Below are 23,709 nucleotides of genomic sequence, written 5' to 3'. Positions count from 1 at the left end.
CCTTCCCCACCAGAGCCACCACACCGACCTGCTCTCCCCCTCTCCTCAGCCTGACAAAAGGACCTCTTATTGTCATGCAGACGATGCCCTGCTTCCAATTAGTCGATTAATCGTCCAGTTATTCAGGCAATTAGGTGACAGCTGCAGAGATGGCTTTGTGGAGCCCTCTGTCCTGCCCCTTATATATGTCACCTGCTCCAATTACCACCTCCACTCGAGTGCTCAGCAATAAAAGTTGGAGAAGTGGCTGTGTGCCGCCCGCTCCTCCCGTCTCTCCGGTGTAATAGGAGAGAGGAGCAGCAGAAATGCTCTCAAATTGGGCTGGTTAAGGTCCAATTACTTTTGACACAATGGAGAGGCAGCCCCTGCTATTAGTGCCTGTCCAGGTTAAAGACTCCTACACCTCTTGCATAAGCCCTTGTGCAGGGTTTAATAGGAGCTTAGAGGTGGAGGAGACTGTTATTTCTAATGAGAAGCTCTGTAGAGACCTGCTCCTGCTCTTTTGGCTGCTGCTGTTGGCGTGCCAGTGCTGCTACATCTGTGACAACAGGACCTCAGTGATTCAAGAGGTGACATAGGGCCAAAGAAGGAGCATCTGGCGTGAGAAGTGATGTGGCTCAATGTTGTTTGAGGGCAACTAGAGGATGTGAAATAATACACAGAAAAGAAACTCTGGTTAGTAGGATGCTGTCCCTAATGATGCTGCAACCTAGTGTGGGCATTAGGTTTTGCTGGGGTTTAGGTCTAGGGTGGGACAGAGAGTGGCTGGAGGGTCTTCAGTTTAATGTGACCCATCCAGAGCTCATGTTTTCATCCTGTGGCTCCTCTGATGGTGTTGTCAAGTGGTGCCCTGAGAACGCAGACACAAGGAGGTGCCCACCAACATCAGCCCCACAGCAAGACCTCCACCCCCTTAGTCCTATGGGTTCAGTGCCCTCACCCAGGTTCCCAGCAACGGGCCTCCCTTCCCACCACCAAGGAGGAGCAGGGTCCTTACCTCACCTCCTGGCCGATGAGCTCCGTGGGCACTGGGGCAGGACACAGCAATGGAAAACAAACACAAGGTCAAAACCACAACAGGGGTGCCCAGCATCCCTCCGCCCCAAGACATCGCCCTTTGCTGGGGGATCCTCTCCTGCCTGCAGCTGGGTTTCTATTGCCTTCACAGGCATCCCACTGGGGAAAGAGAGGACAAATCTATCCTGCCATCATTTGCTGCATGCCAGCCTGTAGTTCACCACTGTTTCACTGCAACAGCCTCATTTACCTCTGAAACATCAACAGGTACAGCCACGTTTTAATTGTCACCCTGGTCTGATGTGGGAGCCCCTGGCTATGCTCAGACATATGGTAGGGGTCGTGTTACTTGGCTTTTAAGCTAAGTAACAATTTGTAGGGGGGTTAGGGGTTATTCCCAAGAGAACTTCTCACTGCTTGCAATAGCAACATCCAACATCATCGCATCGCTGCTGAAACCTTACATCCAGCCGGGAATCTAAATAACCAGGAGGAAAAAAAGCCCCAAAACACAAGTCCACATTTGCCCAGGCTGAAAACCATAACACTTTTGCTCAATTTGTTTGAGCTAATTGGGTTTCCTGGGATGCAGCTCCCGGTGGGATGACTCACAAGCCTCAACAAACTGGAGGCAGCAGCAAGTCCCAGGGCGAGTGCAGTAAATCACCTTTTCACATCCAGAAACCCAGATTCAAGTGTGGGGAATGCAGGGTGCAAGAAAAGAAATAGAATCAGAGCACTCTCATTAGCAACCTGAGCCACGTGCAGCAAAGCAATGAAACCCACATACCCTAGCTCAATTCAGCACCATTGGCAGCAATCTGGGTTTGGTTTTGTTTGTGAAAAGATGCAGATGCTGAGAAGAGCAAGGAGGAATTGCAGCCAACCCCATCCATTCCCCTCTTCCAGCCACTTTTCCAATTCATTGAATCCAGAGCCACAAAAAGGAACCAAACTGGAGAGGCTGGTCTGTAACCATCACACGTGCTACGGAACCATGCGAGGTACCACCTCATGCTCTGTATCAGAGCATCTCCCCGTCTCCCAGAGAGAAAGCACCGAAAGACCTGCACGTTTCCTACAGTTGGGAAATGAAGAGCAATCAAGCCTTGCTTTAACAAGCCGTTTGTCCTCACACCCCTGCCAGGGACAGCCTGTTTCCTCCTCCAGCATGCACTACTTCTGCCAGGCGCTCTCAGATGTGCAACTTCAAAGCCGCTGGCAGAGTGTGCATGATGAAAGCCCCAGGAGCTGATCTGAAGCTCCTGTGATTGCAATACCCCCAAAAGAGCAGCATGCAAAGGGGCTTTTTTAACGTGGTTGCTTCACCTGTGTGTGTAGGGGATGGGCGATTAAATACCAGGAGGACCTGTGAAAGGTTTGTGGTTGGGAGTTTTCCGGGTTTATAGATAAGTTTTGGTGGAGTTGGAAAGGGGGAAGTGAGAATAGCTTAGAATTAAGCCTGGACTTGAAAAATCAAAGCTTATTTAGAACAAGCAAAGCGCAGGGAGCTCAGGTCCCTACATCCCCGTGCTGCAGGATACCCAGCTGCTCACCTCTGATAGACTTGGATCGCGTGCGTGCTCTCTTATCATCATTTTCTAAACTCATCTGGAACAGAAAGAAAAGATAGCTGTTGAAAGACGACGTGAAACGTACCATGAAGGGACACTCTCACATGTGGTTGTTGCTCTGTGTAAATACCTGTGCCGCAGGGAAAGCTTTCCCATGGTTTTGAGGCAGGTTTCTTGCACTGATTTCATTGTTCGACCCACAGTGCCCACATTTAGCAACCTTAAATTAACTTTTACATCCCAGGACACGAGCACGCTGCCTGTTGGGTACCACGAAAGGACAGCCACCCGGATGTGGTGGAAAACAGCTGTGTCTGAGACATCGCTTCTTAAGGGCAGAACCCATTCCTTTGCATTTATACCACCCAAGTGCTGTCAGCACCCAGGTGAATAGCCAGCACATACACAGAAACCTCTGAGCATGAGGCTGAGCTGATCTCCTGCCCAGGAAGGGCAACTTTTCATGTAGTGCCCTAAAGAGCAACCTTTTCTCTCTTCTTAAATCTGACACAAAGAAGGTTGCATCTAAATAATCCCTGCAACGTGGACATCAAACAGGAGGGTCTGCAGGGAACGTGGGCATGAATAAGTCACATCAGAGACTTCAAAGTGCTTCATATTAATTAAACATCACAATATGCCACAAGGTAGCGTAAGGCTGAAGTGCAGCCACCTTTGGGGTGCAGTGGTGTCAGAGGAGCTTTGAAATCAGGCTGTGCCTGACGTGGGAGCACCAAAAGCAGGGGACCTTCAGGGCAGAGCAAAAGCCAAAGGCAAAGTAATAGAAATGGGGTGTCATTAAAGTTGTCCTTGAAGTTGCTGAAGTGGTCAGAGAGCTGGGTTTATGTCTCACCCATGATGCAGATGCTGTCTGCACGCAGGTGAACTGGGCAGCAAGTGCCAAGGGGGTGCACAGGGAGGTGGATCCCTGTTAGCTTGGGAACAAGACAGTTCGGGTTCTACTGCAGCATTGCCATCTGGGACATTGCCTCCTGGGATAATAAGAAGGAGGGAGAAAAGGGGAGAAAGGATCATTTGCCATAATATAAACAAATTCTCTTTGGAGCATCCTTACAAGGCCGAGCTGGAGAGGGATGCAGCCAGCTCCTGTGCCAGCCCCAATTGATGAGGGTCCATAGCTGACCCTCCAGCACCCAGAGAGAGGAGGCACAGAAAGCTCCTACCCCAGCTGAGGAGCAGGAAGGGACACACATGCCAAGCACATGCTGCTCTGCTGATGATGGGGATGATGCACACACGATACATGCCATCGCATCCCCACGTGTGCCTTAGAACTTGATGGATGCTGTTCACAGACCCCAGCAGAAGGGGCTGGGCGTCCTCACTGCTCACCCTCAAAGCCTGCAGTGCTTGTTTAGGCCTCACCTTCCCCCCCCGATGTTTGGGGACAGCAATGGGGGGAAGGAGGCTATTGGGCCAACAGGGAGAGAAGACAGAGGTCCCCAAAAACACCTCAAAGGGGACGGATAAGAGAGCCCCAGGTGCCTCTCTGCAGAAAAGCAGCGTTAACACACAGTGATTTATGCAAGTTGTTAGATGGGGAGATTGAAGAGGGGGGCTGAAAAGGGAGGGGGGGTGTATCAAAACCTGGAGCAATTTATGCATCCTGTCAGCGCTCAGCTCGTGGCGCCGCGCTGTTGTGCTCCACGTTTATTGCAATCCTCCCAATAACACAGCAGACAATTACTATAATTTGTATTTTTAAAGCCCCAGCTCCCTGCGGGCCAATGGCTCACGTTTAAAGTGTGGAGAGGAGCAGGTGTCAAAGGGACTTCATTACATTTACGAGCCTTTCAGTGTCGGCGCGCGCCGAGCGAGGCAGCTAACGCCAGAGCTGCGCGCCGGCGGTCCCACTGCTCCGTTTGATTGCTGGGAGCCTGCCTCCAACCAGAAGGGGTTTGGGAGAAAGCTTTCCCTTTTGACAGCTTTCCCAGGGAATTTGGCACACGTTGGGCGGCTGCCTGGGCAATCCGGGGTTCCTGCAGGGAGTTATTCAGAGGCAGAGGAGGGCAGGCTGCGGGAAGTGTAATGGGCACTGCCTGCTCTGGCCACATAAAGAGGAAATGCTGGGATCCCGCAGGGACAGAGCAGAGCAAAACTTACCTAAACCTGCCCCCTCCAGGGCTGGAAGGTGGGAAGGGCTCAAGGCACGTGCCTATAAATAGGGGAGAGCCCATTTCATGCCATGTTTGTCGTTAGATGAATTAGGTATCGGATCCAGGCTTCTCACTAAACCCACAGCACCTCATAAAGCAATTCCTTCCATTGCCTTGAGCACTACTTTCAAAGCAGCACCAAGCACACCAGGAAGACAGGGGGGTTGGAACTAGATGATCTTAAGGTCCTTTCCAACCCTGACAACTCTATGATTCTAATACAGGAGCACAAGCAAGTCTCTACATGGCCAAGGGGACAGGAACAACCTAAAGTAGGGATGGACCCAACCTTACCAAGGACCCGAGGATGGAAAAGCCAAATAGGGTGCCTAGAGCAGCCTTTAAAGAAAAAGCAGCAGAAATATTAATTATTGGGGCTTTCCCCTTAGGAAGACCCCATAACTTGGTTAGAGAACTTGACACAGCCCCACCACTGTGTACTGATGTTATGCTTACAGCACCGGAGCGATGGAGTGCGCTGTGCGCTCCCAGACTCCGTTTCCTACCATCAGGCTCCTTTCCTCAGCTTAAACCAACAGCATCCTTTAAAGAAAGGCAGAAAACTTCCATTCCCCACCAAAGTGCACAAATACCAAGGGAAAAAAAAAAAGAAAAAGATCCATTTCTGAGCTCAGCCCCTGCTCCTCCCAGGCAACTTAAATTAACTGACATGGCCATTACCGCGCTTCTGGAGCCTCTGTGGTTATCGGGCTCGGATGCATGAAGGTTACATGAAACCACTGTCCTTTATTGTTTGCCTCCTCAGCGAGGAGCCCTCTAGACAGATCGTTTTAATGCGAAATTTCAGGTCACACAGTGCATGTTTGCAGTCTCGGAGGCTGACAGGGTATTTTCATTTGTTCTCTCTCTCTTGCTCACACAATAGCCGGGCTGAGGAGCTATCTGGGTTTCACTCTTATTATTTTAACTCTGAATGGAAAACAAAGCAATCTGAAAGGAAACCTGCAAAGAAATGATTGCTGCCACATGCCAGCTTCAGAGTGGGTTAGCTCAGCTAGGAAAAGACAGATTTATTCTGCTCCTCCTCCACCTTATCACTGGGTTATCTAAAACAAAACAAGCACCTACCAGGTTTCCTAACCCGTCAACCACAGGATGATGCAGGGGAAAGGACTCTGTGCTGTGTCTTAGCGTCCTTGCTTCAGGATTCAGCTCAATGCTCTGCCACTGACACTCAGGGTAACCTTGAGAACATCGCTTCATCTCTGGGTGCCTGTTTTTCCTCTCCTTTCCTCTTTAAAGGTGCTGGGTGCAGGAGCTATTTCTCACCCTGTGCTGAGGAGCTTCCCCACACAACCATAATACAAACTCTACCGATGACATCCCAGAGCTGCAAATCTAAACCAGTGAGGTTCAGACAAACTCAAAGCCCAGTTTAACCTGAGCACAATGTGCATTTTAACAGCCTGCTTCTACAGCAGACGTCTTGCTCCGCTGCCGCAACTACAGCGATACAGTGTGAGAAGAGCAGCACGGACCTGAAGTTTAATTTCATGGAGTACCTACAGGGTTGATATTTTCTTCCTCTTTCTTATCTTAATACACATTTCCAATGGAAAACTGAGGTGCTAATATAAAACCACTGGAGCCTTCCATGCACTGATGCCCAGGTGTGCCTGGGCTTGGATAGCTCTATGCAAATACACCATTAAGGGCCATGCTGAAATTCCCCACGGTCAGCAGTAATACTTCATATGTATTCAGGAGCACCACGGAGCTCAGAGAAGATAAACAGGCTGAAAAAGCCTTCAGCTGGACAAAGGGAGGTGAGGAATCAGCAGGAATGTTTATTTTAGTACAGCTAAAGCAGCAGAGCTTCCATCCGTGCTTATTTGTGAATATCAGCAAGATGCCATTTGCAGGAAGCTGCATCTGAGCTTTCGAGAGGACAGACGGACAGACAGAGCCTCTATTTTTAGTTAGAAAAACAAAACTCACATTGGCCTCGCAGCAGGTAAAGCAGGAGGAGGAAAATGCCAGGAGAAATGGCATTTTTCCTACAGAATATTTGAGAAGTGGTTTTCTGCTTGGTCCTTCCCCTCTTCCAGGTTCAAAGAGCCCCTTCTGTAGCTCCTAAAGGAGGAGGCAGTGCTGAACACCCTAATGAGGCAGGACCCACCAGCACTATTCTATCCTGGCCAGGCAGAGTGAGAACATCCACCTCCCACAGCCCTGATTCAGGGCTAGGTTCAAAGCCAGGATGAAGGAAGGGAAGGGAGAAGGATGCTGTGTGGGAAACCTTCACCATCACCAACCTTATCCCAGACTCCAAGTTCTCACCAGGGAAGATTAATCTGCACCCTTGTCTGCTGCTCCTTCCCTACCCAAGGATCACTTTATCAGCACAGGCAATGAAGGGAGCAAGTCCCCAGGTGGATGTGGACTATGGAGCAAATCACAGCCAGGCAGCACAACTGCCCCTCAGCACCCACTGACTGGTGACCATGGATTTGAATTTGTCCTGATTTCACCTCCCTCTGCTTTTACTTTTTTTGAGGCTTTTTTTCCCCACCCCATGAGGAATCCACCTTTAAGAGCACAATAAATAAGGGGTGGTGGAGGAAGAAATACCCTTGATCAGGAGTTTGCTTCTGCTTATAACAAAGGCTCATGGTAGCTCCCAGCTGCTATTTTATAACCACACTCAGGTTAGGGTTTTTTTCTTTATCCTTCTTCCTTTACGTTTTTCCCTTGCTGCTTGATTTAAACCCTTCTGACATTCCACCTATTGTGAGTCCCGTCCTCAGCTGAATAAACCACAACCTGCCTTTTGCTTTGGCTGCTTCCAGGAAAGGACACCCCATGTGGCGTTTTCAGGCTTGGAATCAGAGGGGGAGGATTTTGCCTCCGCTTCTTCAGATGCAAACCCACAGCTTGTGCCCACCTCACATTAAGCACTCCAGCTGTGTCACAAACATCCTCCTGCAGCCATGCTGTCAGCTGGTGTTTGCAGAAAGGGTCCAATTCCTACCCTAAAAAGAGCCCAGTGCTCCAAGTGAAGTGCTTACCGAGCAGTAATGCTCTGTAGGGATGGCAGAGGCATCCTCTGCGCGAGTGAAGCAGACCAGAAGAGATGCTCCCCAGCATCACGTTTGACACAGCCGCAGCTGCACCGTGTGCCTCCGCAGCGTTAGGCTGGGGTGATTTCACATGCAGTAGTTTAAGTTGACATCTACTTTCCCCTTGACTGTTTGCAAGCGCTACGACGCGCAATCCAAACCCTGTTTAACACACAGAGAGGCCTAAAGTGGCTCCATACATGCAAACAGCTCTCAGGCCAGAAGAGGAGGGGTAGGAAATACAAATATCACAGTTCTTCAGCCTCATTGTTTTCAAGCACAGCAATAAGCTGCCTTTTCCCCAAGATTATCCTCAAGTGGCACGATACAAGGTGATTGCTACGTGTGTATCCCCAAGGACCACAGCAGCCAGTGCTCGTGGCAAGGACACTGTGGTGGCCCCATCAGCATCAGCCCTCCCCATTCTGACAGCAGGCAGGCTCCAGCAACAGCCTGCCTGCTATTTAGCAGTACCCCCCCCAGCTAGCTCACCATGGCACAGGAGGAGAGGGAATATCTGGGTAGCAGATTCATTCCTCCATCAGCCACCATGATCCAGGAGCATCCATATGGATGGTCTCAGCTGGCTCTGTGCGCTGAGTGCCTCTCCCCAGCACTCTCCAGAGATCCCATTTCAAACCCATCACGGGAAATTTTATCCCGTGCCTGGACTTCTCTAAAGGCAAAAGATAAATCAGTAACCATGCCCCACATCCCTTTGTCCTTCACTATTGCTCATCCTGTGGATTACGAGCTGTAACTGCCATGAAGAAGCTGTATTTAAATACAATATGTATTTTTGTGTTTAAGTGCAAGCGTGTACACATGGTGCAGATCCAAAGGTTAGAGAGGGATTGAGACCCTCTTCCTCCCCATGAGGCAAGAGGGCTACACACACACACACACAGAGTATCCGGGTCTAAACTATCCTAACTTCTACCAGGATTTTAGGGAAACATAGAAAATAAATATGTTGCTGCACTGATTGAAGAGAAATCTTGTTTAATTTGCCTAAATGGATTTAAAGCAATGCATGGGGAAACCTGCTCACAGGGGTGGCAATAGCCTTATCAAAGCCTCCTCCATCCCTCTTCCTTTCACGTTTAATTTTGCTTTTATAACAATGGACCAGAATTCCTCTATTGCTCACTCGCACCTCAGCCGTGCAGGCAGCGATGCGCAGGATCAGGCCCATGTGTACCCTTGGCATCCCACAACGTGACTCTGAATGCTTTGCAGGACCAGCGCTGCCACCCCCAAAAGCTGCGGCTTCCCAAACTCTCCCCTCCCACTTCACAAACCCCCTTCTCACCTCCTCCTGCTGCCCCAGGCCACTCACTGTGTTAGAACACAGATAAGCAGCAAGAAACAGTCAATATTAGCTATGTGCCTGGCAGAGGCAGAGCACTAGATGAGCACCAGGTACCAGGAATATTACCTTTTATAATCATTGCTTTATTAACATACAACAATCTCATTAAGTCTAATCTAAGTGCTTATTTGGCAGGTTCAATAGAAAAGCCTTAATTGAGCTGGGTTTAAATATAGCAACAACTGCTTACTCTGCTTTCTAAGAAGGTGAGGGCTTTCCTGGCAACACCTGCTTGCAGCTGACAGCTTGTTAGTGAAGAAGGATGGGGTTTAAGGATGGATTTTTGCTGGTTTGGGGTTTTCCCAGCGCTCGGTTTATGCAGGGATACAGGAAGCATCAGTAACATCGGTCACCCAAAGAGGGCTTCTTCCAGCACCCAGGTGGGTCCGAGATGGTGCCTTACTACCGAGAGGCCAAAATGGGACAGGATGTGCTGTTTGCGTAGCGAGCAGCGCAGTTCTATGCTTAATTAAAGCTTCCTAATCTGCTGGCAGTGAATCTGCCAGGAGGTTTGACAGCTTTGGCTGGACCCCTTTCATCAGCCACAGCTGCAGCAGTAAATGAGCAGCTCTGTTGAGCCCCCAGGAGCTGCCGGGGTCCCGGTGGGGATGAATGCCCCCCTTGTCTCCTCCAAAGGCATCACAGCTTCACCTGGTGTACAAGGGGCTCCTTCCGACCAGCCGGCGCCTTGGAGAAAGGGCCCATTTTAACAGGCCTGGGACTGACCTAAATACCCAGATCTGAGCCGCCCTTGAAGGATGGGACCGGAGAGGAAGGCAAGGATTTAAATATCTGGATTCAAAGCCAAATATTGGCAGCTGGAAGCCCCGAGTTCACCACACAGGAGGTTTGGCTGTAGGAAGGAGACAGAGACTTCCAAGTCCTGCCCATCACTTTGGGTACCGGAAAGGCTCCATCCCCCAGGAACCACCTGGTGCATAAGGGATGGAGCAGCGCATCCTGTGGCAGGGGGTCACCCCACTCAAGTACACACTGGGGGGGGACCCAGATGCTTTCTGCTCACCTTGATGCGTGCGCCGTGCAGGCTGGCGGCTCCCTCGCAGCTGCTGATCTTCTCTCCACAGGTCCACCTCTGGTTCAGCAGCTCACCCCGAAACTCATTTTCTGGGGAGGGGAAGAGGAGCACAGGGTCAGGACACAGCGGGAGCCCAGCACCCCATCAGCAGCATCAACCAGAGCAATAGATATTCCCTGCCTGCTTTCTTTAATGGCCATACAAATCCTGCCTGAGGGTCTCCGTGCCCTCAGTAGCACCCCAGGGTGTCTTGCTAAGGCCAAGAGCCCCACGCATTGAGGACTGTGCGCCCTGAGCCTGCCCTGAATGCTGCTCAGCTTGGTCATCAGTTGGAAACCAGAGTATTAACAGTGCCACCAATGGGCTGGGCCAGGAGACTCCCTGTGCCCCTGGCAAAGGGCTTGTCCCTTACACTGTCCTCTTAAGGCTCATTTGCACATCTATGGGGGTGGATGGGACACATTAGCTTGGCAGCACAGGGAGGTCCCCACAACAGCCCTGTGTGACATCAGTATTTTGGGAGTGAGTCATTACAGAAATAGGCATTGAAGGTGCAAAACAAGGCTCTCAAAGTTAAAACTCTCAGACACAGAGCTGCTTTGGGAGCAAGGGAGAGCAGGCAGAGAGGAGCCTCTATCCAAGGGGAAATACTGTGGGAAATGCATATTTTACAAGCAGATTTTGGGCTCTTTCCCTTCACAGACTCCCAGCCTGGTTTGGGTTGAAAGGGACCTTAAAGCTCACCCAGTTCCAACCCCTGCCGCGGGCAGGGACACCTTCCACTAGAGCAGCTTGCTCCAAGCCCCTGTGTCCAACCTGGCCTTGAACACTGCCAGGGATGGGGCATCATCTAATACAACTCCAAACCCCTTTAAGGGGCTGATACTGGCCCTGCAGCAGCTGGACCAGCACGGAGGAGCTGCCATGGCACAGGAGCACACGGCACAGCTTCCCTGCTGCGCAGTTACCTCTCACAGTGACCATTTGCCTCCAGACTGTGGCCTCCAGGCCCCCAGCATCTTTGCTGCTTCGGGCACCGCTGCTGCGAGCCTCCCCCTGGCATCTCACGTTGCAGCTCCCTCTGGCACCGAGCACTGAATAATTTACTGCCTGCTCTCCAAGCCCGGCTCCATTCATCTACCACTGATGCAAAGGGAAAAGGAGAGCATCCTCCAACGTGAGGGGATACACACATGCCAGCAGGCTCGTTCACCTCGGCTGCTAATAGCCTGGGGAAGAGCTCAGGGCAGAGGTTTCCTTTCCACTGCTGAACAGGTTCCTTGACTTGATGTTTCTTTATTGGGGTGATCTCAAAGACAGGGGAAGCAGGGAGAAGGCTCACACATGCTAAAGGAAGCCTGAGAAGATGGGTGTTTAAGCCACGGATAACTTGCTGACTGTGTAGGACACCAGCCAAGCAACTTTCCATCTGCTCTGCAGCAAAGCAGCTTTTAGGACAATACATAGAGAGTAGTTAGGGAATTTATTCCTCCCCTGCCTGTGTCTGTTCTCCATCTACAAGACATTAAGGAACAACCGGTATGTCCCAGCGTGCTCTTGCAATAAGTACATTGAAAGTCTGGGACAATTCAGTCCTATGGTGATGTCCAGTCCAAGTTAGTGCCTAAGATAAGTAACTATGAAAATCACCTTCGTGTATTTATCCTAAAGCAGAACTGTTCAGAGACCTGGGGGGGGCTCTTCCAGGTTTTATGGGAGAAACCTCTGCATTAGAAACTTCCCTCCTAACCCTGTCTGAAGCACCTTGTTCCAGCCTGGACCCAAAGAAAAGGCACAGGGCTGTGAAACAATACGAGAGATGCCAAAACATGGTTCTGCTCTGGAGAAGCTCTGAGGAAAAGGCGCAGCGAGGGACAGATGGCCAAGGCAGCTGATGAAACCAAGCAAAATGTGGGGAAGAAGCTACAAAGGGAAAGAGGAAAGAAGAGGAAAAGGCATCAAATAAGAAGAAATAAAGATGCTTCCATAGTATATTCATAGGGCAGCGCAGCCTGCCTGCTTATCTGAAGCCTTTCCCTGAGCATCCTTCTCTGGTGCGTCTTAAAGCAGGAGCATCCTCTCTGGGATGCAGCGGAGGCAGGAGCAGAGAGTGGGTTAAACTGCAGAAACAATAGATCCTGGATGCAAGAGAACCCTAAAGATAGCTTAGAAGATTTCTGAAAGGCTGAGAAATGGTAAGATTCAACCCTGAGGTGTTAAAAACAGCATAACACATACGCACATTTATCCTCTGGGCCTGTTTAGCTTACGTGTACCTAAGTCATAGACTAAGGGTGAGTTCTGGATGCTGCCATGGTAAATCTGGCTCGAGATGCCGGCTTGTCCTTGCCACGGGGCCAGCCCCAGCCTTCCACACCTTCATCCCTGTGAGCAAGAGGAGGGAAGGGGCTGTGTGTTGGGGTTAGGAGCCTCGGCCAGGCTAAAGGGGTTTTGGCCATGCCAGCTCAGCACCCTCCTGCTTGCTCCTGTCCCTCTGCCCAGCCCAGCTCAGATGGCCAAGGCAGCTCCGTCAACACACGAGTCAGGTTTCCTCTGCTCCCTGCTGCTTAAATGCATGTGGTCTCTGGAGAGGATCAGTTGGCACTGCTGGCTGTACCCTTTGCACCCCGGGTTCGGCAGAAACGAAGCTCACTGGTTATGGGAAGGACACTTCTTTTAACCCCTCCCTGGGCCACCCAAGAGGAGATGCAGGGTATTGCCCTAAATGCAAGTTTTTCCCCCCATGGGGAGCAGTTCAGCACATCCTGAGGTCCCCTCCTTGCACAGAGCTGGGACGCGAAAGCTCACAGTCAGGAGCGCTTGCATCCATGAATAATAACCTGGATGCTCAGCTGGTCTAGGTCACTATGGATCACTGCCTGATGTTCACATCCCAAAGGAAATCCGCTCCGTCCTTTGTACCCACCACCTAGCCAGGACTGGACCACACACAGAGGACCCTCACTAGACAGGCTGTTTTTCCCCATCAACATTTATGACAACCCACCACAACATCAGTGCATCCTCTTCCAAATGAGGCTCTTTTCCCAAACCTTGGATCAATTTGTCCCCTTCCCTCCTTCAGAAATGCCTACAGAGAGGGGTCAGTGGTGGAATGATGCACTGAGATGTGCGGAACCCTGGCGTGAAACAGCAAGTTCTGTGAAGCCTCAGAAACCCTCATCAACTCCAAACTGGAAAGCTGGGATGGACACACACAACTCAGGGTGTAAAGCAGACTCAGGTGGGCTTTGCTTTCCATTTCACCGAGTATTTAAACTAAGTGACTAGAAGGAAACCAAATCAGTCTTTGTTTGCTCCCCCAAGTGCAAGAAAAAGGGAGTGAGATTTCTCTTCCTCTTCTTGCAGGCACATTTTCCATGGGAAAGCTGAACTCCGTGTTAAGGCAGCAACAACGTGCCTGAGAACAAGCTGGGTCTTTCAGTGTCCCACCAGACAACACGGGCTCAGAGCAAATACAGCAGCAGTGTCAGGGATCAGGGGTACCCTTTGAACCCCATCATTCGTATGAATTAAAACAGCCAAACACCAGACCAAAGCCCTCTCAAAACCTAGTTTTACGTTAGGTATTCTCCTCCATCCTCTTCTGATGGCAGAAGTGTTGGTTTAAGCCCCTCTCAGGGCACAGAAATACTGTCTATTCAACGCAATTACCACTGTTTACCGTGGCACAGCGACATTCAGGGCTTCAGATTTAGCTTCCCAAACATGCATTTAATTTCAGATCTGATACTGGATGTTAATTGTGTATTGCACAGCAAACGACTGATCATTAAAACATATTAATTGAGGTTTAACAGCTGTGTAATAGATACTACATCTCATACTTATCAGCAAATTTGATTTAATAATCGCTTAGGATGGGATGTATGGATGGGAGATGTAGCATGGCCAGCTAGATTGCGGGGTGTTCATTTGCGGACCTAAAGGTACTTGTCCTTAGCTTGTTTGGAAAGGAGCTTGGCAATCACCAAGCAGATGTTGAGCTTTGATGCTCTCAGCTGCAGAGCTGATGCTGACAAGACCCACTGAGTTTACAGTCTATAAAGGGAGAAATCAGGGAGCCATGTCGAGTTTCTTCCTATAAAGCTAGGGAGAAGCTGCAGGGACCTGGCCCCATGACTACCATAGAATGGTTTGGAAGGGACCTTAAAGCTCATCCAGTTCCAACCCCCTGCCACGAGCAGGGACCCTTTCCACTAGACCAGGTTCCTTTTATTTGAAGCAAGTTGAAAATGCCATTGCCCTTGACAAGGGATATGTATATCCCAGTCCATATGCCCTTGGCTGGTCTCCAGGGCAGTTTACCCAAGTATTCCATCTCCTGCTGCTCCCTTTCCCATCTCCATCACCATGTTAACCCAGAATATCCTGCTCTTGCATCCCAGGACTTGCTGCTCCTCATCCCCACATCATTCCCAGCCATGTCCCCTGTAGCCAAAGCAAAAAGGTGGGTGATGCCTTGCTGCACTGTGTGGCCAAGGACACATGTCTTGGGGGGAGAGGAGGTGAGCCCAGGGAGCATCCCCCACCTCAGCTCCCTTCCCAGCACCACATGAGGTACAAGTGACTCATGTCCTCCTTCCCAGCCCCATGCCACCTCCCCTCTTGGCTCATCCTGCTTTTGACGCCATCAGCAGCCACGTCAGCCCATGTGGCCACCTCAGCCGTGCCAGCTCATGCTTTGCCCTGCGATACCTGAAACGTTGGGATGATTTTAAGCTCACTTTGCCATGTCTTTGATGGGAGAAGGGAATCATCCTTTCTCCCCACAGCCCTGGCACAGGACACAGAGCAACTGGTTTAATCACAAGAAGAGTCAGATTTCCCAAGCATGAGAGCACGTTGCAATAGGAAGGGAAGAAGCACCAGAACCCTTGGAGAGGGAACAAAGCCCTCAAAAGTGGGGTTCAGCAGCAGGTTAAAGGTCTACAAGAATTAAGGGATGCACATCACCTTGCCATGGGACTTGGCATCCACACTCCCCTGTGGCTGTGGCTCTGCCATCCTTCCCCCAGGTCCCTCTCTCCATCTCTGCCCAGCAGCTCTGCACCCCGAGTCCAAGTGCTCTAGGGAAGGACCAGCATTTCATCCTGTTTCTCTCCATCACCCAGAACTAAAGGAGCTGAAGCCCTCAGTGCACCTACAATGCAAAGGAAGCAAATGAGGGTACAGTCTCTCCTCATTAAGAGCAATATTCACGCTCCAGTGTTCATGGCCACTTAACAAGACGTTTTATTAGAGTCTTTTTTCTTGCTCTACAAAGTGGCAGAAGCATCCTGCACAGGAGAAGAGACAAAAGAAGGTGGCTTTCACCTTCCATCCTTGCTTCACTTGTTCAGTCTTTAAGAGAGGAAGAAGTGCTGTGTGCCCACAGCAGTACTGCTGCCTGTGCACTGTTCTTAAGTATATTGATCAGAAAGATTAAAGAGTGAACATCGTTCAGCATCCCATCTTTCCCCAGCTGAGGTTATGCTGACCCTCTCCAAGAGAACATCAAGACCCCAGAGCCTCCTGCCTTTGCACTGCCAGCCTCTAAGAGCTGCCCAAAGTGTGTTTTCCTACTGCAATAGAAACTTCGTACGAGCTGCTGATTAATTCCCCTCCAAACATACCTGAACCTGTACAAAAATAATCATTAATAATAACAGTAATAATATTAACATTTTAAAAATAAGAAACAAAATACAAGCAAGCCTCCGTTTATCACTTCCGAAGGATGAGTGCCAGCATCTCCCTTCTGCCAGGCTTACCCACAGCATGGACCACTCCTGCCACCGGCTTCATCTCCAGCATCCATCCTTATGTGCACACAGAGGGAGCCCTGCTCAGCAGCACTCATCTGCGTGCGCCCAGCAAGTGTGCAAAGAGGCATGTAACACACCAGGCACACAGAAGAGCATCTCCCAGTAACAGGATGCTGCTTCTTTCTTCTTGCACATTTCCCCTCATTATTTGGCTCTAATTTGGCTTTCCTGGTACCTTCTCTATTCAATAGGAGCCAAATGCAAACCGCGTCCCTTAATCTCCGCAAAGGCAGCTCACTGCTGAGAAAATAATATAGATGTAACTTCCAGCATCACACACTTTCTTTTCCATTTATATGCAAATGCCGACCTTTCACCCGAGCTGTCTCAAAGAAGTATTTCCTTAAAAAGGCAAATAGCACGTTGCAGGCAGTTACTCTGGCTGAGGCTTTCTTTTATTATTATTATTTCTTTTAACCTTACCAGCACCGTAAAACACAACTGCTAAACTGCACCCCAGTCATAATTACTTTTCATACCAAATCGAAACCCTCCATGGCGCTCGTGTGTGGAAACACCAGCAGGAGAAATCAGGGCAGATGAGTTTTCAGAGGTGGTTTTAGATAACCATGCCTTTGGCCAGTGGGAAGGAAGCAGCTCCTTGCTGCCAAAGGGAATGACCTGGTGGTGGCTCTGGGTGAGGTTACAAGAGCATTGTAAAACCCTTCCCATGCTCCTGCTGAAACACAGAAGCCCTCAGGAAGGGGAAACCAACCCGTGAGAGTCCCAGAGGTTTTGGGGTGAGCACAAGAAGTGTGACCACTGGCATTGCCAGTGCTGGACATGGATACCCTTCCCCACCCGAGGTGCTCGGAGAAGACCTTTAGGGTTGTGTGTGTATGTGCACAGTGTTTCTGTGCTGTACAAAAGATGCTGGGGCCTGAAGATGAGCAATGAGAAGGGTGGTTGAAGAATGGGCAAAAATAAGATGATGCAGACAGTTGGAACTAGATGATCTTAAGGTCCTTTCCAACCCTAAATATTCTATGATTCTATGATTAGGGGAATTTCAGCTCCCATAGCCCCCTAGATCACTGCATCTCACAGCCATTGAGAGAAAGGTAAACCTCCAGCTGGCCAGCACAAGTGAATTTGAATCTGCTCTGGGACTTCACCCTAAACCCACAAAGGCTGCAAACCCCACACTGCTTCTGCCTGAAGGCCAAGCTGGGCACACAGGGGTGTTTGAGCAACACAAACCCTTCTTCCCTATAGACCAGGGTCCAGCAGCGCTTACTCAAGCAGATGGTTTTCTGGATAGGGATTTCTACCACGTGTGAAGCCAGGTCAAACAGAGGAGGGAGAAGCTGCCAGGAAAAGCCATGGAAGAGGCTGGCAGCAACTGTGACGCAAAGTTAGATGACTAAATGGGCTACTTCCCAGCTGCCAGCTTGTCTTTACGATATCAAGCCTTTCCTCTCCGCTGCCGTATAAGAAGTGAAAAGTTGACACGTAAGCGTGTGTCACACGGAGTCAGAGAGACAGAAGCAATAAGGCATAAAAGGAGGTGAGATCATCGTGCAGCAGCAACTCCCCTGGGGTAAAAGGCAGCACCAGACAGTGCCTGCTGGCTCTCAGCCCCCCACCAGCCTCCCCTTACATAGCATGGGCTCAGCACGCTCAAGCTGAAGCCCATTGCCATGCCAAGGCTCCCGGAGCAGGGGTACACATAGGGTACCACGCTGCCCACCATGAAGTGGGGCAGTTTAGCTGACCCTTCAGATGGCTTTGTTCAAAAGGAGCCTCTACCCTGCCAGCAGTAAGGTCACAGTCGTCCCCCCAACCCTGGGGTTATCACCACTGAATGTGGTGGCTGCTGTGCACTACCTGCTTGAAAAGGAGAATCATCAAATATGTGAAGTTTATAGCACTGCTTTTAGTGCTCCTGCAGACCCCGTGTGACTGAAATTAAAGAGCCAAGTGATATCTTCCTGTCCTTCCAACAGCAGCCTGCGCTGGCTTATGACTATGAAATGGGGACAACAAGGAGGAGGGATGAGGCAGAAGCTGTGTGCCCATGAGTAGTACTCTTGGAGCAGAGCAGCCTTCATCCCCACTTCCAGACACATTGGGTTTGTCCCAGTACCAAGCCAGGAAAGCCAAGTTCCCCCCACAGTGATGCGCTCACTCCCTGGAGCCCACAGCCAAGGATTAGCTCCTCTCCCATAAGCTGGAAGTTTCTACTCCAAATCCTTCTTTTCCCAATCCTCCCATTTCCAGGGGTGTCCTGGCTCTCCTCACAATGCTCCCTGCACAGCAGGGAGGCAGCCAACCTGCCAGAGCCACTTTGCTTGCTCCACAGTGACCTGCCACCCCAGCAATGGGAGGGAGCCCAAAGTTACTAAGGGGATACAGGAGAAGAGCTGACAACTCCGTGCTCCTCAGACACTGCAGGCAAAGTTAACTGTATAGACTGTCATGTATTTTTAAAGCAACCACATTGCTCCCAGGCACTATTTTTACTTGTTGTTTTAAGTACAAATAAAACGGAGCAGCTCTCTCCAGAAGGCCATTAATCCTCCTCTGCCTCTTCCATTCTTGGAGAGAGCGTTTCTCTGGGCAAAAGCAGCAAGTTGCTTGCTGACTAATTACATCAAAATATTGAGGGCAACAAACAAACCTTTAACTCCACTTGCCAGAAGCTCGCTAGATGCAAAGCTTCACAGTTATGGAGGAGAGATGTATGCAACAGAAGGAGAAGCTGGGGCTGCAGGCGCGCTCATGGCCACATCAGCTTTCAGAGGCATGGAGTTTCTTTCCCCTCTGCAAAGCCATTCGAGTTGGGCTAACTTCGCCCAAGATAACTTCAGCCAGAATATCACCCACCCAAGGCCTTGGATTTCTCACAAAGAAAGATGTTTTGCCTTTACCAGGGAAAGGAATTGATTTGTCTTCTCGTTCGTGCATAGACACTTGGGTTTTGGGGATTGGATGGGGCTTTGAGCAACTTGGTCTAGTGAAAAGTGTCCCTGCCCATGCCAGGGGGGTTGGAACTGGAGCTTTAAGGCCCCTTCCAACCCAAACCATCTTATGATGCCTAGAAACACATGCTACAGGAAGCCTCTTGCTTAGGCATCAAGCCCCGTTTCCAAGAGGGTTTTCAAAGCACTTTACTGAAATTAGGCAGCTTCTCTCAAAGCCCATCCAACACCTTCGCTTGTCCCAGCAGCCTCCCCTTTAGACATGACCCTTCCCTGCCCCAAAACGTCCACCAGACATTCAGCCAACTTCATTTCCATCCCATCACCGGTACAGCCAGAATGGGAAGAGCCAGTGCCAGAAGAGGAAAGCCCAATTCTGCATTTAAATGCTAAACCTGATGTTCTTCCAAGAAGGTTTGGATGTCCAAGAGCTAAAACAGGCGACTCAAAGTCAAGCTTCGGCCCCAAGCCCATGGCTGCCTGACAGACATCCCTTTCCACCCCTCAGAGCTGCCTCTTCCAAGCTGGAGAGCACCAGGAGCAGGGAGCAACTCCGACTCTGAAACATAGGTTGAGGCAAGGCAGCTGTTGGGGTGGTTTCTCTGCACAAGGTGGGTGTTTTTACACACAGGTAATTGGGTACTCATCACAGACCTTAACAAGCTGCTCCTGGGGAGCCCGGCGACAAGCGCAGGGCAGGGTTATTCACCATCAAACTGTGGGCTTTAAGGGATTGTTGAAGAGAAAAGAAATGCAAAGCGCTCAGTGTCACCTGCCCGCTCTGCCAGCAGTACCGTGGGGTTTAAACACCGTGTGCATGAAAGCTCCCCCAGAGCCTCCTCTTGTACCTTACAAGAACATTCACCAGGGGATCCTCCTAACGCGGGGTTTGAACCCATTGCTGTGGAATGCACCCGACTGCTTGGCTCACAGAGAGCCTTCAGGTAAGCGTGCCCACGAGCTGCTGCTCAGACACGATTACGGTCCTCAGCACCAAACGGGTCTGATCCACAAGGAGCAAAAGGCTTCCCTAAACCAGGCACGGCCCCGGCTTGCAGGTGCCATCCTAGGGAGAGCCACGCACTTGCCAAATGGTTTCAAATGGAAGAACGAAGAAACCCGAGTCTCTACAGCAGCTTATATTTAACTAGAGGAAAGGCAGCTTACGCAGCAGTTTCAGAAACATATTGTCTTACAGCGTATTGGATATTTGTATCTTAACAGCTCAACATCGATTTCTTTTATGTAAAGAAAGGGGAGGGGGGGGGGGGGGAGAGAACTGCGTGCCCTAAGTTGTGTTAGCTCCAAAGAGACGCCTGTGCCGCTTGGACTAATGTTTAGAGTAATCAAAGGCACGAACTCATGTATTATGTATGGGAAACGAGAGTTTTCAGTCTTCTGCAAAAAGGAATCTCCAGCGTTTGGTATTTTGTTAGCAGGCTGGCACCATATGGCTCTCCCCTGCTGATATTCTTTCACACCAGAACTTTATGTTCAGATGCTTTAGTTAATATTTTACCCAGCAAGCATAAACAAGATGCAAAGATTGCAGTCGACAGCAACCTTCTCTTCCACCGTATACCCACGTTACAGGGGAAGGCTTCTTTCAGCAAGTACTTTACCGACCACATGCCTGGCTTTTTTCTCTTCCTTAGGGATCCAAGCTGAGCCATTTACTTTAACTGCCTTAGCATCAAACAAAACACAAGCTGCACACCCAGGAAGGACGTTTTCTCTCCCTTCCGACTCTGTTTTCCGGCTGATCCAAGGCAGCACTGAACGCATGCAGGTGCCACACACATAGAAGTTGTATTTATGTACAATTTAAGGCTGCATCTCCGCCGGGGTTTCATTTAAGACTAGATTTTCTGCCAGGAATCTCCACTATCAATGCACCAAAGCTCACAGCCACAGCAAAGCCTAAAGCACCAACGGCCTAAAGTGACCAAGTCCAGCAACACAGGGCATCCCCCTTGAGGGGCATCACCAAGACTTGCGTTTTCCCCCTACCCTGCCCATAGTGAGATACAGAATCACTTTGACAAACTGCAGCTTAGAGATTTAGCTCCAAATATTAACATTTACGTTTCCTGCACCCACCCCCTCATCCCATATTCTTATTATTCTTTAATATTCTTAAAACAAATAGGAGGCAACAGATGTCTTCCAGCCTGCACCCTTCTTAATGAGAATATTGTAAGAATGGAAATCAGGTCACAAATGTTTAATACTTTGTTTCAAAAGTCTTCAGCTTCTTTAAAGAGTTCCACTAATCCCGACATGACAGATGTACAAGGCAGTTTTGCTTGGGGCAGATTAAAATGCTCGCTCTGATTTGCTCTTTCATTTGGGCTGATTAAAATAACATTGCAATTATTTATTTTATTTCTTTTTTTTTTTTCCCCTCCATGCTCCGACTTCAAAATAAGAGGGAAAGAATAAAAAGTGACCAGGAAAGACCAGAATGATCACAATAAAAGCGCATTTATTGGCGTTAAGATAAAAACCAGCAAGACAAAAGGAACCGAGGGACAGCCAGCTTATAGCCAGGTTAGCGTTAAAGCTGTGTTAAAGATAAAAGGGGGTCCTTTCCAAACGATGGGTTTTTTCCATTTGAAAGTGTTTATTAATCTATTCTCTCTGAAGCAAAAAGTTCAAGGAAAGACAAAGATCAAAAGTATTTTAATTCAGGTGAAAATTCTATTTTTTATCTTTTGCGGGGCTTTTAAACCAAAACAAAATGAAAAGCAGAGCATTGCAGAGCATCGCAGTTTATTCTGCTCCAAGACTGACACTTGCTGGGGAGGACAAGGGAATCCCAACCACCCTATCGTCAACCAAGCTGTGCCTGGAAACTCACTGCTCCCCTTTCCTGACATCCCTTCGCACCCTTCCCTGGACAAGCTTTCGCAGCTCACTTCATTTCCTCACTGCTATAAAACACATGGGACATTTGAGTCGCATATGAACCTCGACAGACCAGGATGCTCTGATTGTATCAGGGAGGTGGGATGGAGCCCCAGCCACACTCACACCCCTTATTCTCTCCCTGCTCTTATGTGTAACCCAGCCAGAGCCACGTGTGCCTTCACCCTCTTGGGTCTGCCTGAAAACAGCCACAGCTCCCAGTGCTGGGTCTCTCTGGGCACTGCTGGACCAGTTTCACACAGGCTCTGCCTCACCAAAGGCTCACACAGCACAGAGGCATCACTTTAAAAAGCAGGCAGTGATGTTCAAAATACAGGCGCTCCAATGGTAAAGTCCTGCTCTAAGGGACCAACTTTTCACACTGAGATCCCAGGCTGTTAGTCTGGACCTTCCTGGCCCAGAAACTTGCTCTGCCTCCCCATCCCCACCTGCAAAACCACAGCAAGGCCTCCCAGAACTGTTGTGGGGATGAACAACCTCAACAACAGAAAAACACTAGTTTTGTGCTGTATTTTTAGTTCTTTTAGCTCTTTTTTTTCCTTAAAACTCCAGCTTCTGCCTCCTATAAAGGAGTCCACAGAAAATCCACAAAACATGCTGAGGAGCTCCTCTATTCAGGTGTTTTTCTCATATTTACAGTCTTTAGACATAAGTATTCAATACATGTTCATGCCCGAGATGTCCTCATCTCAGGGCCCACCTCCAGCTCTTCCCATAGCACTAAAACACACACACAGGATGCTGCAGCAAAGCAGCTCTGAGAAGCCATGAGAAACCACCCTACACTGCTGCTGCCCTGCAGGGGAAACACATGGAACCTGAACCCGGAGGAGTCTGCTCTTCACCTTCCATGTCCCAGCCCCATCCCAAAGAGCCAATCCAACTCAGCCCTGCTGAACCTCCAGGAATTCCCTTCAATGGATTAACCTGCCAAGAGGGGAAACTTCCTTCTTCCAGACAGACACAAACTCCTTTTCTCCTTGGCGAACAGATTTGCAGGGAGATGGGGTGACAGATTTCCCTCCCATCTCTGAAGGGAGCAGAAGGGACATTCCAGCCCTGCTTTTTGCCACTACTCCTGGCTCCCAGATCCCGGAGCAGAAATCTCAATCCACCTCAGGAGCAAGGTATTTTATGGCATCTCTCCCACCCCAGAAACTCCACGGCATATCCATATCATCCCTATTCTCCATTCACACCATGATCTCCTCTCTAAGGACCAGGTGCAGGATCAAGTTTCTGCTTTGCAAACAGAAGCAGCCTCAGAAGCAATAGAGAATATTTGCAGAGGAAAGGAATATTTTAAGGCGAGGAAGATGGAAAAGATGGACAGGAGAAAAGATGCGGAAAGAGTGAGTTTTCCTGACAGCAACTTCTCCCTGTCCAAGCTGGAAAAACACCTGGGAACTGAGAGCATGGGGGGGAATTAATCCCAGCCTGATAACCCTACAGTGGCTGTGTGAAAGGGGTTATGTCCTAAAAAGACAAATAAACCTGGAATGCAGGACCACCTGAGCCTCCCTGCTGCTGTCAGCATCCTCCTCTGCGCAGCCAGGGAGTAACCGGCATAAGTAAACAGCTCAAAGAAGGGATTTATTGGGGGAAGAATAACAACACTCCATGGCTTCCTCTCAGCTCTGGAAGTTTACAGCGTGGATTCTCCACCCTCAGCTCCCATGTATAGGGGGAACGGCTATAAAGTGACGACAGGAGATGTTCTTTGTCATGAAGGAAAGAGCTCTAGCAACTAAGCTACACAGGTCACAAGTGCAAAAA

The 23,709-nt window shown here is 49.6% G+C and overlaps 1 protein-coding gene across 8 annotated transcripts in view; it reads right to left on the bottom strand.

Moving 5' to 3' along the window:
- Positions 1 to 23,709, bottom strand: part of MYT1 (myelin transcription factor 1) — a 61,975-nt gene that overhangs the window by 30,683 nt on the left and 7,583 nt on the right. For all 8 annotated transcript variants that reach the window (XM_061441328.1, XM_061441329.1, XM_061441330.1 and 5 more), the window contains exons 2-4: positions 10,245 to 10,345; positions 2,574 to 2,628; positions 998 to 1,028 (exon numbers count right to left, since the gene is read on the bottom strand). In XM_061441328.1, the coding sequence (XP_061297312.1) occupies positions 998 to 1,028; positions 2,574 to 2,628; positions 10,245 to 10,345 (187 nt within the window). The remainder of the gene's footprint in view (positions 1 to 997; positions 1,029 to 2,573; positions 2,629 to 10,244; positions 10,346 to 23,709) is intronic.

Source organism: Pezoporus flaviventris, unplaced genomic scaffold (assembly GCF_033815535.1).
Source record: "Pezoporus flaviventris isolate CSIRO_AGI_PZ_B2104156 unplaced genomic scaffold, CSIRO_AGI_Pfla_v1 ptg000213l, whole genome shotgun sequence".
Lineage (NCBI taxonomy): Eukaryota > Metazoa > Chordata > Aves > Psittaciformes > Psittacidae > Pezoporus > Pezoporus flaviventris.
This window is presented reverse-complemented; position numbering and strand designations above follow the sequence as displayed.